General features: G+C 33.0%; 2 protein-coding genes and 1 long non-coding RNA gene across 3 annotated transcripts; 1 reads left to right on the top strand and 2 right to left on the bottom strand.

Annotated features, from left to right (window-relative positions):
- Nucleotides 1-1,247: 1,247 nt before the first annotated feature.
- LOC107775065 (intracellular ribonuclease LX-like) lies at nucleotides 1,248-5,366 on the bottom strand. The gene is made up of 4 exons (XM_016594737.2): nucleotides 5,153-5,366; nucleotides 4,522-4,677; nucleotides 2,563-2,755; nucleotides 1,248-1,624 (listed from the first exon to the last, which is right to left on the bottom strand). Exons 1-4 carry the CDS (start codon nucleotides 5,255-5,257, stop codon nucleotides 1,374-1,376), a joined length of 705 nt encoding a protein of 234 aa, XP_016450223.1. The 5' UTR covers nucleotides 5,258-5,366; the 3' UTR covers nucleotides 1,248-1,373.
- A 15,256-nt stretch (nucleotides 5,367-20,622) lies between these two features.
- On the top strand, nucleotides 20,623-21,483 carry LOC142178558 (uncharacterized). The gene is made up of 2 exons (XR_012706808.1): nucleotides 20,623-20,988; nucleotides 21,103-21,483. It is a non-coding gene; the product is annotated as an uncharacterized LOC142178558 (long non-coding RNA).
- A 256-nt stretch (nucleotides 21,484-21,739) lies between these two features.
- Nucleotides 21,740-23,324, bottom strand: LOC107813432 (extracellular ribonuclease LE-like). Its single transcript, NM_001325908.1, is given in 3 exon segments — nucleotides 21,740-22,291; nucleotides 22,911-23,066; nucleotides 23,173-23,324. Coding segments are annotated over 3 exon segments (690 nt in total). The 5' UTR covers nucleotides 23,284-23,324; the 3' UTR covers nucleotides 21,740-21,868.
- Nucleotides 23,325-25,090: the final 1,766 nt, after the last annotated feature.

The following is a 25,090-nucleotide window of genomic DNA, read 5'->3' as shown; positions in this document are numbered from 1 at the left end:
TACGTTCGAGAAATACGTCGCTAAGGCCCTCAAATTATGGATAACAAATCGGAGGAAAGAATCAAGGGATAAACAGAGTTGTAACTTGCAATGTTTATCAATAAAATTCTTTTTTTCTTTATAGTTGTTTGTAATTGCAGTTTTATTTTTCTGCATAAAATTTATTGCAAACAAATTGGCACGCTCGGTGGGACCAGTTCTGCCCTTCATCTCTTCCTCCTGCAAATCGAAAACTTCAAGTTTCAAGATTATCTGTTGTGATGGTCGGGTACTTCAAGTCTCGTCTTCAAGTTTCAGCAAGCCTACACCTCGACAAACCTTGAAGTAGGGGGCATTTGTAGATACTGAAATTTTAACAGATCAAGATAAATCTTAAATTTAAGACGACTCTTGAAATATTAGGAGACTATTAGGGTTACTTGGTGGCTACTCCACCCAAACCCTAATTCATGCATATAAATAAGGATGCATATGTCCTTCAAAAATGATCTCAGCAATCTCATAATGCACAAAGAGACCAAATATACAATCTCGAAATTCCATAAAAATTCATGAAATATTCATTAGAGACCAAAGACATGTCAAATATGTCTTGCTCAAAGTTCTAGCAACATTCAAGATCCAAATGGAGTGTTGCTATATGCTTCTTGATCATCAAATACATCAAGGAGATGCATATTATCCTACGTTCGAGAAATACCGGGCCCTTGAATTACGGATAACAAATCGAATGGAAGAATCAAGGGATAAACAAAGTTGTAACCTACAATGTTTATCAATAAAATCCTTTTTTTCTTTATAGTTGTTTGTGATTGCATTTTTATTTTTCTGCATAAAATTTATTGCAAACACTAATATTTTGACACGATTAAAATGAAAAAAAAAGAAAGAATATCATATAAATTAAACAAACAAGTGGAGTATTTTTTTTTTTTTTAACAAATGAGTTATCCCAATTCGATAATTTTACAAATAAACCTCCTGATCAAATTGCAAATAAAGCGTCTTTAGTAGTTGATATTTTTGAATTGTCGGTATCTTTTATTATTATTGTAGCTGCCATTTTTGTAACTAAACACTAAATAGCTTTTAAAGCGGTGTTCTTAACTAATTGACGAGCCATATATACAGATGAAGGAAGAAAATTCAAGAAAGACTTATATAGAGAAAGAAAAAGTACGATATACATATGACAAAATAACAGAATCAAGTTAAAAGATTGGAACCATGTTCACTGAAATTGAATATAAGAAAATAAAACTTGACATTTCGTTAACATGTTATTACAAATGTGGAAGGTTTTTAATTAAAAATACAACAGAAGATCAAGTATATGATCAAACAATTGAAGTTAACCAAGAAAAAAAAAAGAATTAAAATTCATCATGGTCAGAGGAGAAAGGAGGGAATTCAATCTTGGAACCACATCCTCGGCCCCGAGGGAAAACTGGGCAATCAATAAAATCTGTTGCAGTTTTGTCCACACACAGATAAACTTGGTAAATCTGGTGGTTTCCTTGTGTATCCACATTGCATTCTATATAAGGGCTGTGTCCTACTCCTTCTTCTATTGCCTTTTTAATGCTTTCTAAAGTGTAATGTTCTCCATTCCTTGGATTAATCCCTAATGAACACAAAATAAAGTTAGCAGAGAAAAAATGAAGAATTAACCCAAATATATAGCTGCTCACCTAATCTCTTATACTAAAAATAGCAAACTTATATTTTTTTTACACAATCAATGCATTGTAACTTGTTGTAATACGTGACCTGCACTATTTTCCGGATCATAACTTACTATATAAAGTACTAATTGCATTTATTATACATGGTTAATTTTAATTATCTTTTAAGTAATTTGAAAATGTAATTTTTTATATGTTAATGTTTATTTAAACTCGGAAAAAATGTATTTTTACCATAGTATTGAAAACAAAGTTTAGTTTACTTATAAGATGTTTGATACTCTTTATGCTGTGACGTCTTTTGGAGAAAATCGTACGAGCTTGGTCCAAAACAAATAATATCTCACCATATTAAGAGCATTGTTGGGCTAGTAATTAACCTAATAATACAATATCAGTATATAATAATTCGTTGTCAAAATAGCATGGACTAGTCAGTTTTCAAATTAGTAATTGAAATATAGCCAACATTTGCAAAGTCATTGAAAATAGCTACTGTTTTATGCGGAGATAAAATATGAACAAAATACCTTAGCTGAAACACGAAAAATTCCAGTATAATAAGCTGAATTATGGAACTCCAACATATTATGACTTCTAGCACATTCTGCTGGAATCTCATATGTAAAAAATTTGAGATTTTTTTTTGGATTTTTAATGTTTTTGTTTAGAATTTATTTTTATATGAAAAAGTAGCTAAATTTCGATTACTTTTGAAAAAGTGACTAATTTTTAATTAGCAGTTGTAAATAAAGTTATTTCTGATTTTTTCCTAATTCGTTGTACTATATATGTAACCTGTAAAAATCTTTTTCACTGTCAGTTTATAAATTCAACTCTTGTCAATGAGGAATTTATAGTTGGAAAATACACACACCTGCATTCTTAAGGTTTTCAAGAAGGTTGGATTTCTTCCTGAAGTCAAGAGCAGCTTGAAAGTAAGCACGTTCGCCAAGAGCTGAACAGGTCCCATGTTTTAGCCATTCATGACTCCAAAATCTTACACCATCACTACTTGGGCAAGCCAACGATGGCCAATTCTTTTCCATTGTACTTATAAGATCTGAGATCTGCAAAATACAATTTTTTGAAAAGAATTTACTTGGCAAACATTATTTTAAAGCAAAAATATTGGATAAGAAACATTCATAAAACACAAAAAGACAAAATGACCAAGGATCATGGGCGGAGCTGGAAGGTATTATACGCCCGGGTTCAGCTAAACTCAGTAACATTTGTCAAGATCAACAACAACAACAACAACAACAACAACAAAATCAGTGAAATCCCACAAGGGGGATATGAGGAAGGTAGTGAGTACGCAGACCTTACCCCTACCTTATGAAGGTAGAGAGATTGTTTTCGAAAGACTCTCGGCTCAAGAACCAATATTTATCAAAATCCAATATTTATCAAGATCCTATATTTATATTAAGAAGTTCATTAATTAAATATGTGCAACAATTGAATTTAAAATCCAGTTAATAACATCTCCTAAAATTTAAAATCCATAAAATTCAAATACTAGTTTCGGTCTCCGGTAATAAAGAACATTCGCAGAAGCAAAGACCTACTAAGCAAGTAGACATGGGTGCTAACTGCTAAGCAACCAACCTCTGAGCAAGAATATACTAACTTTTAATTAATTGACTTACCGCATCACTTCATTTTTACTAGGTTAACATTTTTAAGAATTCATTTCTATGTATTGATAGTGTAATTTACTGGCAGATTATTTATAAGATAACTACATGTAAATTTTAGTGATAAGTATTAGGAGTAATTGGTGACTAATTGGTGAATTGTTAACTAACATGTTATCACATATTAAACTTTACTGATAAAGGAAAAAATAGATTTTGTCAGCGTATATAACTTAAATATTTTTTATTATTACATAATCTCAGAGTAGCAATTTTAATACAACGAAATAAAAAAATTCCTTAGAAGCAAAACCATGCTAGCCACGTACAGATACCTGAAACAAGAATGCTAAGCAAGGAAACGTGGAAAGCAAAAAGTAACAAATTATACTTTTTGTCAAAAGAAAGTAAATTCCCATTCATCTTAAAATCAGCTAATTAATTATTGGTCTTTCGAGTAGAAGCTGTCATTTTTCACGACTTTAGCACAAGAAAAACACTACCCCACATCACAACCTGCTTGCATGTTACTATATATATAAAAGATAAATGTAAAAGAACTTTTATACATAACGTTGAATTCAACACAACACAATAATAATAAATCCAGTGTAATATCACACTTATTATCCTTTCACGATGAGGGATTATGATCTATTATAAAATGTCATCTTCGTACTCCCTCCGTTCCATTTTTATATGTGTGTATTCTCCGTACACTAGAGGTGAAAGTACCTAAGTTTCAATGCACAAAATTCTTTAAAATTATTAAAATAAAATAGACATAATTGAAAACTACGTGAAAAAGTACTATTGTAAGTCAGCATATATAGTTAATTAATCAAAATATTTAATATAATAAGAGGAAATTTTGCAGTCAAAATTTTGAATTGATTTCTCAATTAGTAATAGTGTTTGTTTAATAAAATGGGGTAGAGAAAAAGTATCATTAGAACAAGTCAAATATAATTACCTAAAAAGAACTTAATTAGTAGGTGTGTCTTTTATTGACTCAAGTGTCTACGTTCATATACATTATCGTTAAGAGCAATTTTTTCTATATATGGAGATACAATAAAAGACTCTATTTGTGCAAGTTGACGATAATGATATTGACGGTAAACCTAATAGTTTAAAGCAATTTGTGCTTGTACGTGACTACTTTAAAGATAAAGTTGAAAAAATGTGAGTACCTCTGATTCATCCAAAGAGCTTTCACGATCGCAGTTTTGAGGCCATTTGCCATTTTCATAGTTTGGCCATAGACCATGGATGCTAAAATCTTCATCTGGTTTTCCCGTTGTTGGATAGCAGCAACTACGCCTTGTGTCACAATAAGATGCCGGCCACTGCATCATAAACGAAATTTTTTAGAAGACCTGATAGTATAAAGATTTATTTACACTGTTAGCTGCTGCGGCAGAATATTATACTTGAGATTGGAACCTGGATGTAAAACAATTTTTAACCCCTTTGCCAATATTTCATTAGAATTGATCTTGTTTTTTAGGTCAAGGGGATTCAACAGTTTATATAATCAAAAAATTTGTTTTTACCCTATTTACACAATATTATTTTTTTCCGTACATAGCTTTAGTGTATAGAAGTTAAAGTCCGACTACCAGGGGCAGAGGGAGAGTGTTACCTACGGGTTTGGACAAATTCAATAGATTTTTGCTTAGATATTGTATTTGTATTAGAAATATGTATAAATACTTAATTGTGAACCCAATAACTAACGAGCTATGTGTTCGGTTGTAAATTGAGAACTCATAAACTTTAAATCCTGGCTCTACCGACTACAAAACATAGTTAGAGACTTACCTGTTGAACAAAGTAGAAGAAATCAAAGTCCTGTGCAACACAAAGAACTAACAAACATTGTACAACGAAAATCTTGATCAATAATGATTTTTGAGTTTTCATCATTTTCTAGCTTCCTCCTCCGATAAACTTTTGAAGTTGCTTCAAAGTTTTGTTGTTCTTTCTTTTAGGATGAGAAATGGAAAGAAAATATATTTTTGGTATTGTTAAAATTTGATAGTTGTGTATCAATTTATAGGCAAACAAAACACGCCGTGAAGGAATATCCTGATAAGTATATGCCAAGTATTGTGTAATATTTTATTTTCATTGTTGCGTGTTCAGCGTAAGCCCATGTGTCAATGTTAGCTGCCTATATCTATATATGCTTAAGTTTTGAAGATTACGCATTAACTAATTAATTAGCTTCTACTACTCGATATTCATGAACAATTTAAACTAAATAAATTACGGTCAAATCTTTCTATAACAATCATCCTTTATAACAACATTTTACTATAATTGATAAATTTTCTTTGGAACTGATTTTTCATGTTAATTATGTTATGTTATATATGTTCTCTATATTAGCATTATGCTATAGCAGTCAAAATATGTCCGGACGAATGATGTCATTATACAGAAATTTATTTGACTGTACTAGCTTTAAAGTGGTCTTCTAAGCTTTAAACATTATGAATATAATAGAAAATAAGTAGATCGAAAAGGAATCTTGCAATGAGAAAGAAGAAGTAAATTCCTGTATTTTGTAGCTGTGAAGTTCAATTGGAAGTTAAGCAAGGAAACGTATGCCTTGAGCTACGTTTGACAGTGAGTAATAGCTTTTGTTTTTTCAAGCAAAAAAATTGCTAATTCCTATTGACATTTAACTTAAAATTGAAACAACAATAACAACAATAATGTCTCGGTTCCAAAAAAGACTCCACTTGAGACATTCTTTCAAAATTGACCTCGATCGATCATTGAGCTAAGATTAATTGTCATAAACTTAAAACTCAAAGTGGTTTTAAATTCATTTGTGAAATATGAGTACTTAGACTTCGTTAATTTCAATAATGGACTAAGATTTACCAAAATGCAACTTCCCCCTTGATTTAGTTATTTATATATGGGTACACATAAGAAGATAAGGATGGCCAGGTTGACTTTAATTTACAGGCTCTCAAGTCTCAACCTATGAAATTTATTTGCTAAAAGTAAGATTAGTGTCATAATTGAATTAAACTGCCATGAAGTTGGAAAGATGTGGTGTTTGTAAAGCTAATCTTGAATTAACGAAGCTTATAATAAGGACCTTCTTAAGATCATGAAATAATATTATAAGCAGACAAAAGAGATTTTTTGTTTTTTGTTTTTTGGGTTAGTGATCAAAGAGAGAAGTTTATCGTGACACGTTCTTGGACTAATTATAGTTTATTTAACTTAATTTTTTCTTGGGTCCATTTTTTAATACTTCTAAGACTCGTATCACTTAATTGAGACAGTTTTTTGTTGTATGAACAGAATAAAATATAGATCAAAGTTAGGTGATAGGGCCGATCCAATCTACTATTAAACAACTCTGTTGTATCTTTTCTAAAGTCCAATTTATGATTTCCCTTTAATAATCAATGCTTCATTAGATCTGTAATTATTCCTTTAGAGCAAATTATAAGAACACGTCACACCCTTTGTGTTAATCTATTGCTTTAATTTCTGTGGGAAGTACGTAGGAAAAGAACAAAAAATTGAAACGATATAAAAAATAGAAAATGAGAGTGATTCTTTTCCCTTTGCTTGTTTTCGGACGATATAAAAGAGATATATATTTGGAGAGAACTACTGCGATCGATGACTTATTTAATTATAATGTCTAAATATGGGTGGTAAGATTAAACATATGAAAATATGATTCGCCCAAATTCAGTTCAACCTAACCATTTAGCATTCCGGATATTCATAGAAGAAAAAAAGAAGTCGATATAAAGGGTAAATTGTGTTAACTTATCAAACTTCACTGAGCAAGATAGTTATTTTTTTTCGGTATGCCGCTCTGCGAGCAAAGGATTAAAAGCTAGCGCGCGGCCGATGAAAAACAATCTATGGGACATTAGTGATCACTATATTTTTCCTCTCCAATTTTCTTTCTCTTCAAAATTTCCTTCCCCTACTTTCTAAACAGGGGGAAAATCGACTTGAGTTTGTTTCCAATTTTCCCACGCTAGCTTTTGTAATGTGCTCAACATTTATGTGTTTCGTACGCCTTAATTTAATTTTATATGTTTTACCCACAACCTAAATCTTCACAAAAGTACGTAATTTTTATTGATTATCTTTGAAAACTTAACATTTGTATAAATACTAATCGTAAAGGGCCACAAAAACTGTCAAAATTAGGAAAAAAGGAATATCCAAAGTGCCCAAAAAGGTTCAAAAATGATATTTTATTCTTAGTCTAACACTCAAGCACAAAAGGTATGGCGCGTATTATGTGTTTCGACATCATACGCAATTTTTGCCCACAATATCTCTAAAAGTGTTTCACTTCATAAAATCATTTTTTAGGAAAAATTGTGAGTGAAAGCTTAATTACTGTTAAATTGCATATTTCGATAAGAAAAGTCAAAGATTATTACCGTCGAGGGTTGTGGTGGGATGGATAGGATTCATCCATCCTTAATTAATTAAATGTTTCAGGTTCGAGTCTCGAGAATGAAAGAAATTCTGGTAAAAAATACTTTCCCCTTTAATAAGTCTTATGCGACGTGAATCCAGATTAACCGAGGGCTCAATACGAGTAACGAACATCAAATGAGAAACCAAATAAGGACAAAGATCATTCCCAATTATTGAATCTTGAACCATATCGATGGCATGTACTCTATTTTGTGTTATGACACTTGACACTTAACTTGAAAATAGAAGCATGGGATGAAAATAAAATAGATTAAAGGGAAAAGGAAAAGTAATGAAAAGGTTGCCAACCTGCAGGTGCAGTGGGTAAGGAAAAAGAAATTAAAAAAACATGGAAGAAATTATGTAAACCAAAAAAAAAAAAAAAAAAAAAGCAAAATTCATATTAAAGCTGTCACCTTCAAAGTTGAAATTAAGTTTGTCTATGAAAACCACGAATTTGATATCAATTTAATGGACTTCAATTCAATCTAAACTTGTATTTCAATCTACACTTGTATATTTTATCGACCACAAGATCATTTTCTCCTTCGACATTAACTTGTTTTTATTTAATTGACATTTTGACTAAAAACGTATATACCGTACCTAATCTATGTGACAATCTGGATTGACACTCTTGGTGACGTTTAGATTTTTTTTAAAAAAAAAGAGTTCAGTTTTGCTTTGCTTCTTTTTTGTTTTTTGCAAGTTTTTATATTTTGTTTTGAGAAAATTGTTAGAAAGAAAAAAGGAAAAAAATAATCGTTTTCAGAAATGAGCAAGAGAAGTCCTCCATTTGGCCTTTTGTTTCCCATAATCTTTTTCAGTTATATAGTTATTGACGTTTCAAGGATAATGACAACAACGTACACGGCATGACCATTGTTCTGACAAACAGCCTCTCGTCTTCTAGTTGCCATGGAAAAAAAAGAATAAAAGAATTTGACGTTGCCCAATCATAGCATTATGCAAAGGCACCCGAGTTGGAGGAAGTTAGAAAGCACCAGTTTGCTCATAAGTTGGGTGATTTAACGGTCTTTTTTCTTCCACGGCAAAATTGGAGTTTGGCACTAATCAAAGGGAAAAGCAATGAAAGAGACTTTAAGAATTTGTTCAAGGGGACGCTATCAGCGGTTCCTCCTTCCTATTCCATCTTGTAAAGAGGCATACACTGAATGATATACAACAATTACACACACATATATGATATATAAGATGTACGGTACATAAAAATGACAAAATTAACCCTTAAATACATTACTTATCATGCCGCCTCAAGCGATGCATGATCTGAAAGAATACAGAGTTTGTCACGTAGAAGTATCAAACATGGAGAAGTGATACAACCTAAGGAGAACCACACCCCAAAAGTTAGCTATTGAGGTGGGAGAGCCCAATGTTATATAAATCTCACATCAGCACTTTGTAGTATCGATGCGGTACTCAAGCCTCATTCCTTGCAATAGACCATAACAAACCACCACGCTCCGCATCTGTCGTCCTCGACGGCTATGTGCTAAACATTTCTAGCCTCGGACGAATATTGCAATATCGGCGTCACCATCCATGGCACGGTGGGCACAAAGGGTAGTGATTGGCTCTGATACCATAGATACAACCTAGGGAGAACCATAACTCAAAAGCTAGCTATTGAGGTGGAAGAGCCCAAGGCTATATAAGCCCCATATCAGCACTTTATAGTACTGATATGGGACTCAAGTCTCATTCCTTGCAATAGACCATAACAAGAAGGAACTGCTTTGGTTAGAAAATTCGCAAGTTGATCTTGACTTGGACAGTATTGGATTGAATAAAACTTGATGCAACTTTTTCACGAATAAAGTGAATATCAATCTCAATATGTTCGGTGTGAGCATGCTGGATGGGGTTGTGAGCTAAATATATGTTGCTAACATTGTCACAAAAAATTATGGATGATAAAGAAATAAATATGTGAAGATCTTGCAGAAGAGAATGTAGCCAAGTGATTTCAGCAGCCGCATGAGTGACCGATCTATATTCAGTTTCAGCACTTGATTGAGAAATAACACTTTGTTTCTTAGACGGCCATGAAATAAAATTAGAGCCGAGAAACATGCAGTACGCCAAAGTAGAACGACAAGTGGTTGGACAACCCACCCAATCTGCATCATTATAACACCGCAAACTGTCAATAGAGCCAACAGAAATAGATAAACCATGATTCAAAGTTCCACGCAAGTAACGCAAAATTCATTTCACAGCAGTATAATGAACTTCCAAGGGAGACTGCATAAATTGTGCCACTTGATTAACTGCGAATGTGATATCTGAACAAGTGAATGTTAGGTATTGAAGACCACCAACAAGGCTTCTATAAAGTGTAGGATTAGAAAGTACAGAAGAATTATTTGAATACAGAGACGATTTAAGACAAAAAGGAGTTAAAACTGGTTTTGAGGAAAGTAAATTAGCTCGAACAAGGAGGTCTTTTATGTATTTGGATTGACAAAGAAAATAACCCCCATTGCGCGCGGTGACAGAAAGACCAAGAAAATAATTAACCAATCCTAAATCATTCATCGAAAATTCAGACTTGAGAGTAAGAATTAAAGATTGAAGCAAAGAAGCAGTGAGAAGCATATCATCAATATAAAGAAGAAGAATACCAATGTCTGAGTTTTATTTGTAAACAAATAGGGAGGAATCAGACAAGCTATTTTTAAAATCATGACTTAAAATAAAAGAGGTAAACCGATGAAACCGTGCCTTAGGGTCCTGTTTTAAGCCATAAAGAGCTTTGTTCAACTGATAAATATGGTGGAAAATTGTGGATAAACAAAGCCACTAGGCTACTTCATATATACTAGTTCATTAAGATTGCCATGTCAAAATTCATTCTTAACGTCTAATTGATGGACATGCCATCGTCTAGACGCAGCTAGAGCAAAACTGTATGAATGGTGACAGGTTTCACCACAAGACTAAGCTAGCGTTTGGCCATAGATTCCCAAATTTGTTCTGAAAAATCTGATTTGGGTGAAGTTTGGTTTGAAGATGAAAATGTGTTTGGAAATCAGTTTTCAAAACATATTTTCCAAATTTATTTTGAAAAAATATGAAACATGACTTATACCCACAAGTTCTAAAAACTATCACAAATACCCAACAATACCATTATCAATAACATTCATTATATTATCACAAACCATAGTCCTGAACATAAATAAATTTGATACAAAATTATTATTTTTATAATGAACTACATGATATACTATCAGGTGACCGAGAATACGAAGCAACATTGTAATAAAATAATAAATTGTGGGCTCTTTTATAAAATATAAAAGTTTGGGACAATTTTAGAAAAAAGCAATAGTGATATAGGCAAAATCTATGGCCAAATATGTGTTTGCCAAACAAAATCCAAATTTATTTTGGCAAAATCTATGGCCAAACGGGTCTAAAATATTTGATCATAATCTAATCTTTGTCGTTGATTATAATATTGATCCACAAAACGAGCTTTACGATGTTCAAGAGATCCTTCAGATTTTTGTTTAACCCTATAAACCTAACGACAACCTACAACATTTGCATAAGAAGGGCATGGGACTAAGTCCCATGTGTTATTAGCCATGAGAGCATTGTACTCTTCAGTCATTGCCTGTCTCCAATGATAACACTTGGAAGCTTCTGTGAAAGAGGATGGTTCAGAAGGAAGAGAAAAAGCATGAGAAAGCAATGAAGGAAAAAGTGATGAGTTGGCAGCATCAATACTTGTTTGCTCAAAGTGAGGTGATTGAGATGATACGGATAAGTTATGATTAAAAAGTGATGTGGAGAATTGAGGAGGAGGAAACATTTGAGATTGTATTTTACTTAAAGTTGGTTGATAACGTGATAGTATAAGTGGATACGAATTAGGAGATTAGTTTTGAAAAAGATTACAATTTGGCTAGTACAATGAAGTAGGAGGTGTATTTGAAATTGGATAGGCATTTGTAGTGCTGGAATATTGGATGTGATAAGGTGAAATATATTGTGACAGCTTTGAATTATGAATATTTCCAGGCTTAAAAATTGGAGATACAGAGGAAGGGAGAGGTGGTTGAATTTCAAGCACAGAAGGAGGCTTAAAGAGATCAGTTAAACTAGATTTACGGGAGGATAAGGAGAAAAGATGAGGATGAGGAAAAAAGTCCTCACTGAATGTTACTTGTCTAGAGATATACACCTTGTTACTTGAAGGATCAAAACACCTATATCCCTTATAGTTAGCGGGATAAACGAGAAATATGCAGTGTTTGAATAGAGGACTCAACTTATTCGGTGAATAATCATGTAAGTTTGGGTAACAAGAACAATCAAAGACACCTAAGTGATGGTATGTAGCAGTTTTGCTAAAGAGAATTTCAAACGGAGTCCTAAAATTAAGTTTAGAAGAAGGAAGAATATTTAAGAAGTGCACAACAGTATGGAGTGCTTCAACCCAAAATTGTGATGGAAGTGAGGCTTGAAATAATAGAGAACAAGTCATATTTAAAATATTACGATGCATGCATTCAGCTTTACCATTTTGTTGGTGAGTGTGAGGACATGAAATGCAAAGCAAGACACCATTATTATTAAGAAAGGAACAAAATTCTTCAAACTTGACAAACTCAGCAACCCCATCACATTGTAGAGCTTTATTTTTTGTCGAATATTGAGTCAATACATAGGCATAGAATTGCTTGAACATCGTAAAAGTCTTAAACTTACGCTTTAGAGGGAAACCCCATGAAAACTTTGTAAAATTATCATGAAACAAAATATAATATTGAAAACCTATAAAGGAGGGAACATGAGAAGTCCAAATATCACTATATTCAAATGGAGAAGAAGAAAAAAAAAATCATAAATAGTAGCTTGTAGTGCTTGCCAAATTGACAAGCATTACATATATTGTCTATGCCTTGGAAAGAAGAACAAGACAACTTATTGACCCTAACTAATCTAGCTAAAATTCCCGAGCTTGGATGTTCTAGACGGGGATGCCAAAGGTTTGGAGAGATACGAATGATAGCAAAAGCATAGTGAGATGTGTCAACCAGACCACCAAAGGGTGAAGAGAGAGTGTAAAGAGGTCTTGAACTATTGCCGCGAAGAAAGGACCTCTTCGTCTTGAGTTCCTTAATATCAAAACCAAAGGGGTCAAATTCAATATATAAATTATTATCTGAGACAAATTTACGAACACTTAGTAAATTGTTAGAAAGAGGAGGAATAATTAAAATATCATTAAGAGAAAAAATTAGACTGAGGTGTAGATAAAGTACCATCCCTAGTATAAGAGATATGGAGCTGAGTGTCGTTACCCACAGTTACACGATCATTGCCACGGTATGGATGGATAGATGATAGGTTGGATGCACTTGGAATCATGTGAGAGGAAGCTCCACTATCCACATACCAAGAATTATTACCAGGCGAAGCATAAGACAAAATGGAAGAATTAGAATGAACATCTGACACAAAAGCCTTAAGACTCAAAAATGGTCAATCACGGGCAATATAGTGAGGTTGATAGCAAAGTTGGAAATGAAGAGTGCTATGAGACGTTGGAAGGAATTGAGCGGGATAAGAAAAATGAGGAGGAACTAAAATAGAAGGAACTCGGGTACGAGGCGAGAATTGTTAAAGCATATTAGTAAAAGATTTTGCATATCCTTGATTGTTTCGACCTTTGGTAAGCACACCATTAGAAAATCAGCCAACATTGTTGTGTCTACCATGTCTGCAACCATAAGAGGGAGAAGATTGTTACTTAGCTACAAACGCAGAAGTAACTTTATCTATAGATGCGAGAGATACTGCTCAACTGTGCTTCATGAAGAAAAAGAAGGGAATAGGCTTCAACAAAGTTAAGAAGAGGTATGTGTCACACCCCTTTTTACCCCATAAAATAGATATGTGTGTTTTATAGATTATGTGGGTTAAAGAGTTTTTCCGATTAAAGTGACAAACTTGAGTATGGATTATTTTATTTACAGAGCCACCACTTGGAATTGCTTTTTGAGTGTTCCAAGTAACCATTTATTTGAATCCCTAGTCAAAGGAAGTTTTGACTCTATTATTATTGATCTGTAAAAAAAAGTCTGGGTAAGGAATTCTGTTGACCGGGGAGAAGGTGTAAGGCGTTCCCCGAGTCCCGTGGTTCTAGCACGGTCGCTTTATTGACTACATTTGGCTTGAATTAATTTTGCATAAATTATGATTTATTGGTTTCTATGTTTTATCTATCCACTTATTTCTTGATTAGATTTATAAAAAAAATATCTTAAAAGAAGTCACGCACACGTGTACTTATTTTATTTGGCGTGTCAAGAATCATGTCAGGTGTATTATTATTGAGGTGGTTTGGTCAAAGTCGTGTGGACGCATACTTTGATTTATTTGTGGGATCATAACTATGTCACGCGAACGTGTACATAATTACGATAATTTATTTATTAATACATGTCTAAATCACTTTAACGGTGTTAATTATTCTTCCTAAATTTTGAGATTATTGTAAGGTCATGAATTATGGAATTACTTGTGGAAGGGTGTAAGATTTGATTATTATAATTATGGTATAAATAGGGACATTGGATAAGTGTTGTATTCATGCCCCCTTATTAAGCCCCAAGTTAAAATAACCATCAACTTAAAATATTCTACCAAACCAAGATTAGAGTAAGTAGCTAGTGGCCCAATCGGTTGTTTGGCCCAAACTAATTTAAATCAAAATTTAAGTTTAAAAGTCCCAACACTTTGCAATTTCAAAATCACTACCCAAGGCCAGCTGACTTTATCTATGGCCCAACTATGCAAAAGAAGTGATGCAAATCCTATAAACTAAATGGAACTTTAATGACAAAAGAAAAGAAACAATATAAAACACATCATACATGTACTAATTAATACCAGCAGCTTGTGGCAATCCAATTACCATGGCAAATAACCAAAGCATGGTAAACATAGCTCATAAACAAAATCATGGCAGGGAATCATGTAATATCAAAGAAACAGATAGACCTCTAAGGCAAACTAACACAAAAGAATAATAACTTATCAAAATCATAAGTAAAATAAAATGGAGACAAAATAAACATAATGAATGGACCTTTATTGATGAATCTAGAGATGAGAACTTGTAACCCAACAGACCGAGCAACAAACGAGCTCCACCAATAGGAACCTTTGGCCGGAGAACTCCCACGTCGACCTCGAACGGATCTCTTAAACTTTGAACTTTAACTGGGTTTAATAGAGACAGAAGCGGACTGTTTTAGAGTGATTTATGGAACCTCAAATGGCGTCCATGGTGGTGGAACTGGGCGGAAGAGAGCAGAGATTCGCTGCTGATTTTTTGGTGGTTTCGGGATGGCTTTACGGCTGTGTTTTGGAGCTGTTTCGGACAGAGGTTTCAGCTGCGTTTTGGAGCTTATTAGGGACTGTTTGGTGGCTGAATTTGCTGCTGGTTTCACCTCAGTTTTGGGGCTCGAGTTTGGACCTTTTTTGCCCCCTTTTCAGCTCGTTTTTGAGCTATTTTCTCCTCCCCTCATTGCTGATGTTTGCAGCAGTTATATAGAGGGTTTTGTTGGTCTTTAGGGTGGAGATGAAGCTCCCTTTTTTGTGAGTGTCCATGTGTGTTTGTGGAGGGATCATGTGAGGGAAGTGCTTGTGTGAGTTGTTAAAGAGGAAGAGTGGAGTGTGAGTTGTTAAAGATGAAGAGTGGGAGTGTGAGTTGTGAGGGAATAATTATGTTGGTGGTAAAGTGTGTGTTAAGTGACGTGAGAGAGTTGGAAAAAATCCAAGCATGGTCAAAAATTAGGTGCTCACAGCATGCCCCTCTTTACTTGGAAACATGAAGAGTTTTCAGGCAAAGAAAAGATGAGCGATATGACTAATTTTTGCTATACCATTATTCAAAAGGGAAGCGGACCTAGCCCGATTACCTTTTGAAACAAACTTGAATATGATTCACCAAAGGAGAACATTTGGTTGGGGATTATATGGAGCTTGGTAGGGACTGGCATTTCTGGGATGTGGAGCTCGGTTTTTGTATATGATGCTCTAGTCGCGTGTAAGGTTGTGCATTCATCACCGCATAGGGAGGCAGTGCCACGACATAAGCATCATCTTGATGGGGATAATAGTGTTGTAGGACCTTAAAAGGCATATATGATTGGTTGAATGACCTGTGGGGCCCCCTTGAGCACGAAGCCATCATGGCTCCCTCTTCCCTCCTTCTTCTGTTCATCAAACCCCCCGAACCATCCTGAACGGTCTGTGATGTGGCCTTGAAGGCAACATGACTCAAGATTCGGCCCGTTTTTAAACCATTTTCGACCATCTCCCTAATTTTGATAGCCTCAGCGAATGGTCTATCCATAGCGGACATCATTTTCTGGAAGTAGTCTGCCTCTTAGGGCATGTAGAAAGACTGTAACCATTTCTGCTCCGTCTATTGGAGGCTTTACCCTGGTGGCTTGCTCGCGCCATTTGACAGCATATTCACAGAAACATTCCGCGATTTTCTTTTTTCAAATTGGACAAACATTTATTTTTTTTGGATTTTTTTTTTCTTTCCTTTTTTTTTCGCTCTTTGTTTTTCTTTATTATTTTAGTCACTTCTTTCTTTCTTTTTTCTCAGTTTATTTAATGGCTATAATCGAATCCGATGGGGATTGCCTACGTATCATGACGCCACATGAATCAAATCTTGCGTAGTTCAAGAGAAGATCATGAATAAAGTAAATAAACTAACTCTTTTATCCTTTTTTTTCATATACAAAACAAACCACAAAAGCTCCTAACAAGAAAAATATTTTTGAATTTTGAATTTTTTTTTTTGAAAGGAAAATTCTTTCAGAATAAAGAAAATATTTTTGGATTTTGATTTTTTATATATTGTTTTATGTTTTTTTTTTATTTTTTTAGAATTTTTAAAAGAAAGACTTCTAAAGAAGAAAGAAAATATTTTTGATTTGATTTATTTTTGAATTTTCTAAGGAAAGAATTCTAAGAAGGAATTAAGGAAAGAGAAAATATATTTGTATTTTTTTATATTTTTTTTGAAAATTGAGGGCCGGAACCGATGAGGTTTGCCTACGTATCTCACATCCGGTGAGAATCAGACCCGCGTAGTTCGGTCAAACCGACTATTTCTCTTTTTGATTTTTATAAAAATTAATCTTTACACCACACGCTAGATTACTATAAAATCTTAGTAAAAAAATATTATTTGTACCAAACTAGGAGAATGATTTTTTTTAAAAATAATTTCACTCAACTAATTTCTAAAGCCGATCAACAATGCAAGCAAGCCTTCTAAATGATGTAGCAAGTAACACAAAATTGAATATGATGGTCTCAAAAAGGATACTTGTCTTATACGGACCCGACCCTGTGCCGAGCTTCGCTAAGTCAAATGTACATAATGTAACAAAACGATCCTACTAGGGATAACCAGGCATGTGGCTTGTTCTTCTAGGTTTTAAGACTCTTAGGAGATGAGGTGTATCTAAACTGGCCATAAAACGAGCGGACAACTCGAGTTGGGAAGGGGTAACGTACCGGGAGCAATACTTCTCCGGCTTAACTACTGGAACCTCCCTGTTATTAAACATGGGCGACTAATAATCCTTCACCGGGAGCCCAAGCCCACAGTCTTTAACTCAAAGAAGAATGGGGCGTGTATCCGCGATTCCCCGGGTTATATTCAGAAGATTCATAGGGGGTGCGTGAGAAGACAGTTTATATATACAATTCAACAATATCAAAGCAATAAAAACTGGACAAGTAGCACATTAGGCCCAAATAAATCACAATATATACAAAAATTAATAAAGCCAAATAAAGTCAATGTACAAGCTCGAATTCTTGAGTTCCCCAGCATAGTCGCCAGAGCTTTCACACCCCTTTTTATCCCACAAAATAGATATGTATGTTTTATGGATTATGTGGGTTAAAGAGTTTTTCCGATTAAAGTGATAAACTTGAGTAGGGATTATTTTATTTACAGAGTCGCCAGTTGAAATTGATTTTTGGGTGTTCCAAGTCACCTTTTATTTGAATCCTTAGTCAAAGGAAGGTTTTACTCTATTATTATTAATCTGTGAAAATAAAGTCCGGGTAAGAAATTCTGTTGACCGGGGAGAAGGTATAAGGTATTCCCCGAATCCCGTGGTTCTAGCACGGTCGCTTTATTGACTGCATTTGGCTTGAATTAATTTTGGATAAACTATGATTTATTGGTTTTCATGTTTTGTCTATCCGCTTTTATTTCTTGATTAGATTTATAAAAAAAATATCTTAAAAGAAGTCACGCGCACGTGTACTCATTTTATTTGGCGTGTCAAGAATCATGTCAGGTGTATATGTACACAATCAATAACAGATTTATTATTATTAAGGTTGTTTGGTCAAAGTCGCGTGGACGCATACCTTGATTTATTTGTGGGATCATAACTATGTCACGCAAACGTGTACATAATTACGATAATTTATTTATTAATACGCACCTAAAGCACTTTAACGGTGTTCATTATTCTTCCTAAACTTTGAGATTATTGTAAGGTCATATCCTTTGCAACAAATAAATTTGATAACCTTGAAGATAAGTTAGAGATAGACCAAAATTATTTCACTTTTCACGTGTAAATGTCTTAAGGTTGTGCCTACTAATTGATTTGTGGTAAGAGTCACCTATGTCTTACTCCACTTGCTGCCACGTGGGGGTAGGGTGGGGATTTTAATCTTATCCTATAATCAATTAATTAATTAGGTAATATCCTGCTATCCGGTAATTAATCAATTACCCGCACAATTAAAAATTGTCTCAAATTACTTAAAATTCTACTTATTTTTAATACACTTTATTCATCATACTATCGTGGTCATGTGATACCACATAAAATAAATACCTACACTATTATTTTTATCAAAACATCCATGTAACAATACATATATTTTCTCAACTTATAATTTTTCTAATCTCATATAAAGAGTAAAAATTCTCGTACACTTAATTAAACATTCTCGTACACTTAATTCTTAAAATGGTAAAAAGATAACCTTCTTTTCTTGTGAGAAAATAATTTCTATCTTTACAATAAAGAAAATCTCATAAACTTTCTTATATTATGAGTATAATTTACCATATCCGAAAATATTAATAATGTTAACTATCCAAAATTATACTTATAAAACTTTTACTAAAATACTTTACTTAAAAGAAAATACCACACTAACATAATATCTAACAGTGTTAAGGTTGTTAAACTTTCGGGGTCTTACAATAACATAGTCACAAATCCTCTAAAATCTCATGAATGATCTTAATCCCTTTAAACTCATATGGATTACTACGACTTATCCTAATATTAAAGTACGGAGTGTAACACTGATATATGCATCATTTTTGTTTTGAGGATACTTTGAATAGTGAGTACTTAGTAGGACTTCGACCCACCTACTCCATTCAAATTGTAAGAAGATAAGGCAAATTCAGAATTTAAACTGAATAACTTTAGCCTTTAAAGATTCTTTAACACGTTACACGTAACTAATCATTATGCATTAGAAATTATGATTTCAGAACTTTGTATCAAATTACTTAGAATTCATTAATTAAATGTTCACTCAACTATCTAAAATTATCTAGTAAAGTTATCTTTTTTTCATTTGTAACATCAAAGTCACTTAACTATGCTTATAGTACAAAAATATCACTAAACGAGAATTCTCAAATTTTTGATTGTCAAATACCTATTTTACCCTCTAATTTATCAACTTTTATTTTCTTCTTTTTTATTTTATTTTTTAATATTATAATTTTTTCTCTTTTAATCTACATGGACTTACTTATAGAACAAATAAATTTTATTTAGAAAATCAAAAATTAGTTTTCTAGCATATATAATCAGAAGAATAATATAATTGATTCGCCCCATCTTGCAGTTCCAAACGAACCTGACAGATGCATCATTTTTGTTTTGACGATACTTTGAATAGTGAGTACTTCATAGGACCTCGGTCCACATTTTTGTAAGATGCATCTTTAAAGATTCTTAACACGTTACACGTAACTAATCATTATGCATTAGAAATTGTGAGTTCAGAAGTGTGTATCAAATTACTTGAGACTGTGAGCCTGTAAAAGCTATGCTACATCCCCACTGTGTAACAGTCCAACACACAAAGAAAACATACGTATTGTTATCCATTCCATATTTCCATGTCCAAAATGAGTGTAGCAGATATTTATTTATTTATTTACTTATTTCTATAATAGTCTTGGCACAACGTTCTGGTCATAGATTCAAATTGTAGAAACATCTTGACAAATGCAAGCTATATCTGCATACAACAGATCTAACGTAGTTTGATCCTCCTCTGAACTTCACAAATAGCGAAAGTTCAGTGCAGTAGACTGCTTCTTTCTTTTTTCTTCTATTCTTTTAGTTTCTACATAATTAAAAGAGAGCGCGAACGTATACCCTGGCAGAGGTAAATCCAGAATTTAAATTTTATGGTTTCAAATTCATAATTCTACCATATCTCGTCTAATTCAATAGGTTTAAAATTTATTATTTGTACATATCTAATAATATTTTGGACAAAAATATAGAGTATGAGCGAAAGTTATAGATTTAATCGAACCCCATTTATCACGAGGCAGAATTGGTGCATAGCAATTCGAATTATTTCCTTTTATCTATTGAATTTGGTCCTTTGGGACCACATATTTAAAAGGTAGAATAGCGTAGAAAACCCTTATACTTGTAGCGGTTAGCCATCCAGGTCTCTATATTTCATGAAATTCATCTAGACGTTTATAATTGTTAAAACACATTATTCTAAACTCCTTTGACCCGGATGCAGCTCAATCAAGCTAATATTAATATCCACAACAGATAGAATATGCCACATTATTTTTTTAAAAAAAGGCACCATTTTCTCATTCTTCTCCCTCCAATACCATTGTAATAAGTTGAGTCACATTCCCATTAAACCCTGACTACCGAACAACCACAAGAGAGATACTAGCGGATTTGTGAATATCCACCACAATTTTTCGAGGGATTGAAAGTGGAAGAGGAAATAATTGAAGTTGCAGTCACTTCAAAACCCAATAATTTTCACAAACCAAGCAATTGATCGCCATTCAGGTCGGGCACCCCGTGAATGTTTTTCTCGTTTGTGCTCTTCGTATGCGCCCCTTTAGGTGTTCTTGCATGATTTGACTTGAACTGTTAGGATTTTCTTTTTATTTTCTATTACAGCAAGGTGATGTGGAAGAAAAAATTGTGATGGTCATCGATGGTCTCCATCGCCGGTGACGGTTCAAACTTTTCCAGTGTGTTTTTTGCAATTGATGGTTCAAAGGTTTCAACGATGAGTTTTCGATAGGTTCTGATGAAAATCCTATTCTTCTCGATGATTTTTTGGACGAAGCTCCTGTTGAGAACTTATGATTATTCTAAGGATTTTGTCGAATGAAATTCTGATGATTTTCTATCTATAATTATGATGAAAGGAAGAAGCTATGGCAGCAACAGAGAACTGGGTTCTTCGCTGGTCTTTATCTTTTTGTGTTTTTCTTTTTCTTTCTTTTTTTAAAAAAAGAAAAAATTTTACTCTTATTTTAGTCATTTTCTGTGGAATCATCCTTGTATTCAGCCTTTTTTTTTTGCGCGTGTACCAAGCATCTTTTCCACCTCAGCTTTATCTATGCCATACATAAGCTAGGCCAACGGTCAGAGGGGGTCTAAATAGTTATTTTAACAACTATAAGTGTCTAGATGAAATTTTATGTAGCATAAGGACCGAGATGATAAATTGAAACAAATACAAATGTCTACTAGGTTATTCTACCTATTTAAAATTCAATAATACTTTTTGATGGTGAATACTAAGTAGAAACATCAATTTCAATATGTTATTGCTCCAAAGAAGGCATAGCCTCTTACAATGATTCAAACATGTATACATTTGTAAACAAGAAACAGTACAAAGGAAATAGATGACACAAGAAAACATGAAATGAGCTTAGAATGTTGGGAACTCAATGCTCGAGCCACATTTTCCTCTAGGAAAAACAGGGCATTCGATGAGATCTGAACCCGAGCCATCGACACAAATATAAACCTGGTATAACTGGCTATTACCAGACTCGTCTACATTACATTCAATTCCAGGAGTATAACCAACCGCGCTTCTAATCGCATTTTTAATATTGTTCAAGCTATAAAATCCACCATCAGGGTTAATTCCAGCACCCTGAAGAATTTCCAAAAGATTAATTTGATTTTTGAGATCAAGTGCTTTCTTGAAATAACCATGTTGGTCAAAAACATTTTCTGCACAAGTGCCATGTTTTTCCCATTCATGTGACCAAAATGCTGAGCCAGTATCACTTGGGCATGCCAGAGTTGGCCAATTTTGTTGCATTCTGCTAATTAAGTCAGAAACCTGCATAATGATTTAATTGGACTCAGTATTTTTAACACGAATCATAGATATATAACATAAAGTTACTAAAATTTTAATAAATATTAAATTCTCAACACATTATTTTAAAAAGACAATGTCTTCAACGCTAAAAACCTAAAGATTGAACCCCAAAAATAAATTTATATTTGTATCCCCAGTGCTAGCAATTAGAATAAGATGCTACCACTAAGGTTCTAGTGGGATACTAGGATATATAGAATCCCTCTACCATTAATCAAAAGGCTGAGGGCTCGGGTATTGGGTATGAAAAAATCCTGGTAGGGAGCATTTTCCTATTTAATGGATCTTACGCAATACGAATCTGGATTCATTTGGGCATCAATGCAGGTACTTGATACCGAGTGAGAAACAAAAAAAAAGGGCAGTCCGATGCATTAAGCTCCCTATGCGTGGGGTCCGAAGAAGGGTTAGACCACAAGAGTCTATTGTACGCAGTCTTACCCTGCATTTCTACAAGAGGCTGTTTACACGGTTCAAACACGTAATCTGCTGGTCAAATAACAACAACTTTACTAGTTACACTAAAGTTCCCTTCGTAAGAAAAAAAAAAAAAAAAGCTTATTTGAATATTGAGTACCTGAGATTGATCATAAGGACTGTTAGAATCACAGTTTGATGGGTAAGAGCCATCATTATTATTTGGCCAAAGTCCATGGATTCCAAAATCTGATGCTGGTTTTCCAGTTTTGGGGTAACAACAACTTTGTTTAGTATCACAGTATGATCCTGGCCACTGCATAAAAGATAAAAGACATATATTAATTAAAAATAACTAAAGTAAAACAGAGAAAAATTACATCTAAATATTTAAGAAGTAATTAACTAGATTGGTCGTAAACCTGTTGAACAAAGTAGAAAAAGTCAAAATCTTGAGCAGCAGTGAGGACTGATAAACACTGCGTAATAAGAAATAGTGTCAAGAACCGAGAAGTGGCTGAATTGGAAGCCATTGTCGTCTATTTTCTTATAAAATTGAAACTTCTTTTGTGAACTTTAAAAGAGGGTATTGGTACTGATTTTTGACTTGTTTATTTATAGAAAAATAATGAAGATGTGAACAGATTACTTATAAGTGTGAAATTGAGGTCAGGATATTTGGTGATTGGTATTATAATCTGATTCTATATTTTATCCCTATTAGTGCTGCTGATGTTGACAATGAGAAGATGGTAATTATTAATTTTGGTATATTCTTTAAGCATATGATATGACGGTATTCTTTTATTGGGTTAATGATATTTTATGTTAATTTGGGCTGATTTTAAGGAAACATTTTTGATTTTTTCCTTTTAAAAAAGCTTTCTTAATCTCGGAAGATTGAAAGTTGTCATAAAGTGTGTTCTTTGTATTAAGATAATTAAGTTCATTAAAAGGCAAATAAAAGCATTCATATGAAAGATACAGGTGTATATTTTTTTTTTATTAATTTATTCAAAGGGCTGATTGATGCTTTCAGACTTGCACGTCCCTCGTGAATTAATTGTATTAATAGACATTATGTTCTCCATATCTGCCCCTTAATAATTGAGTTTAAGCTCACATAAATATGGTATAATGTTTTTTTTTAAAAAAGTTAAGTTGATTTACAATACAATATGAAATGTCGATCGATATTTTTACCGTTTAAATTACTAAATAATAGGAAGTAACTTATCATAAATAAAATCTTACTCGAATTTAAATTACTAAATATTAATTAAATTTTGGTTTTAAAATCTTTTTTTTATTTCAACTAAGCTAAGAACTCCTAATAGTTATGTAATAAATTACATTTGAGTAAAATTTTATTTATAATAAATTCGTCGCCTAATATTTAGTAGTGATTTAGATTTGAGTAGATTTTTAAAATAAATTCCTTGACTAATATTTAGTAATTTAAATTCGAGTAAGATTTTATTTATGATAAGTTACTTCCTATTATTTAGTAATTTTAATTTGAGTAGATTCTTATAATAAGTTCCTTGCCTAACATTTAGTAATTTAAATATGAGCAAGATTTTATTTATAATAAATTCCTCACTTAGTAATTTAAGTTTGAGCAAGATTTTATTTAAAATAAATTTCTTGCTAATATTTAGTAATTTAAATTTTAGGGTCTTGTCTAATATTTAAGACTTTAAAATCAACTATAATTTATAGATAATTTTATAACTGAATGTAATTGAAAATGAAAAAGATGCACTTTATTTTTGGGCATATAAACCAATTGACAATTTATATTGGTAATAGTCCGGAGCATGTTTATCGAATTCTTATTGCATAATTCTTTAAAAATTTTAAAAATGGTATTACAAAGGCAATTTAAAAGTAACTTTGAAAGCTCGAAAGGTTTAAATGTTGGAAGAATAGATTTGCAGGGAACAGAAATTCGCGATTTTGATAGTATAGTCATTGTTCTTAAGGAATTTACATATCCTAGTATGTTGTTATTGGGGTTATATCATAATTCCTTCAAACTTTTTACATAGCAAAAACCGAAATTCAATATTTCAGCAATAACTTGAATTTTCACTAAAACACGTTTGTGAATTGTTTGAGAAGAAGGAAAATAATTGCTAGCAGGAATCTGATTTGGTGTGTGTTAATACGTTTTAGAGGTATAAACAAGAACTTATAATACCATAAGAGTTTGTTAAGTCAACAATAACTCAGTGCAATCCCACAAGTAAGGTCTGGGGATGGTAGGATGCACGCAGTCTTATCTCTACCCTGGAAGGGCAAAGATACTAATAAGTCATGTTCATTAAAAATAAACAT

Source organism: Nicotiana tabacum, chromosome 24 (genome assembly GCF_000715075.1).
Source record: "Nicotiana tabacum cultivar K326 chromosome 24, ASM71507v2, whole genome shotgun sequence".
Classification (NCBI taxonomy): Eukaryota; Viridiplantae; Streptophyta; class Magnoliopsida; order Solanales; family Solanaceae; genus Nicotiana; species Nicotiana tabacum.
The sequence above is the reverse complement of the archived record's forward strand: the minus strand, read 5'-3'. Positions and strand labels throughout refer to the sequence as shown.

Excerpts from the sequence above, each read along its gene's own strand:
- LOC107775065 (XM_016594737.2), bottom strand. The coding sequence starts at position 5,257 with ATGATGAAAACTCAAAAATCATTATTGATCAAGATTTTCGTTGTACAA. Across the intron at positions 4,678-5,152 it reads TCTTCTACTTTGTTCAACAG|TGGCCGGCATCTTATTGTGA; the intron begins GTAAGTCTCTAA and ends TTTATGATGCAG. Across the intron at positions 2,756-4,521 it reads GCTCTTTGGATGAATCAGAG|ATCTCAGATCTTATAAGTAC; the intron begins GTACTCACATTT and ends TGTATTTTGCAG.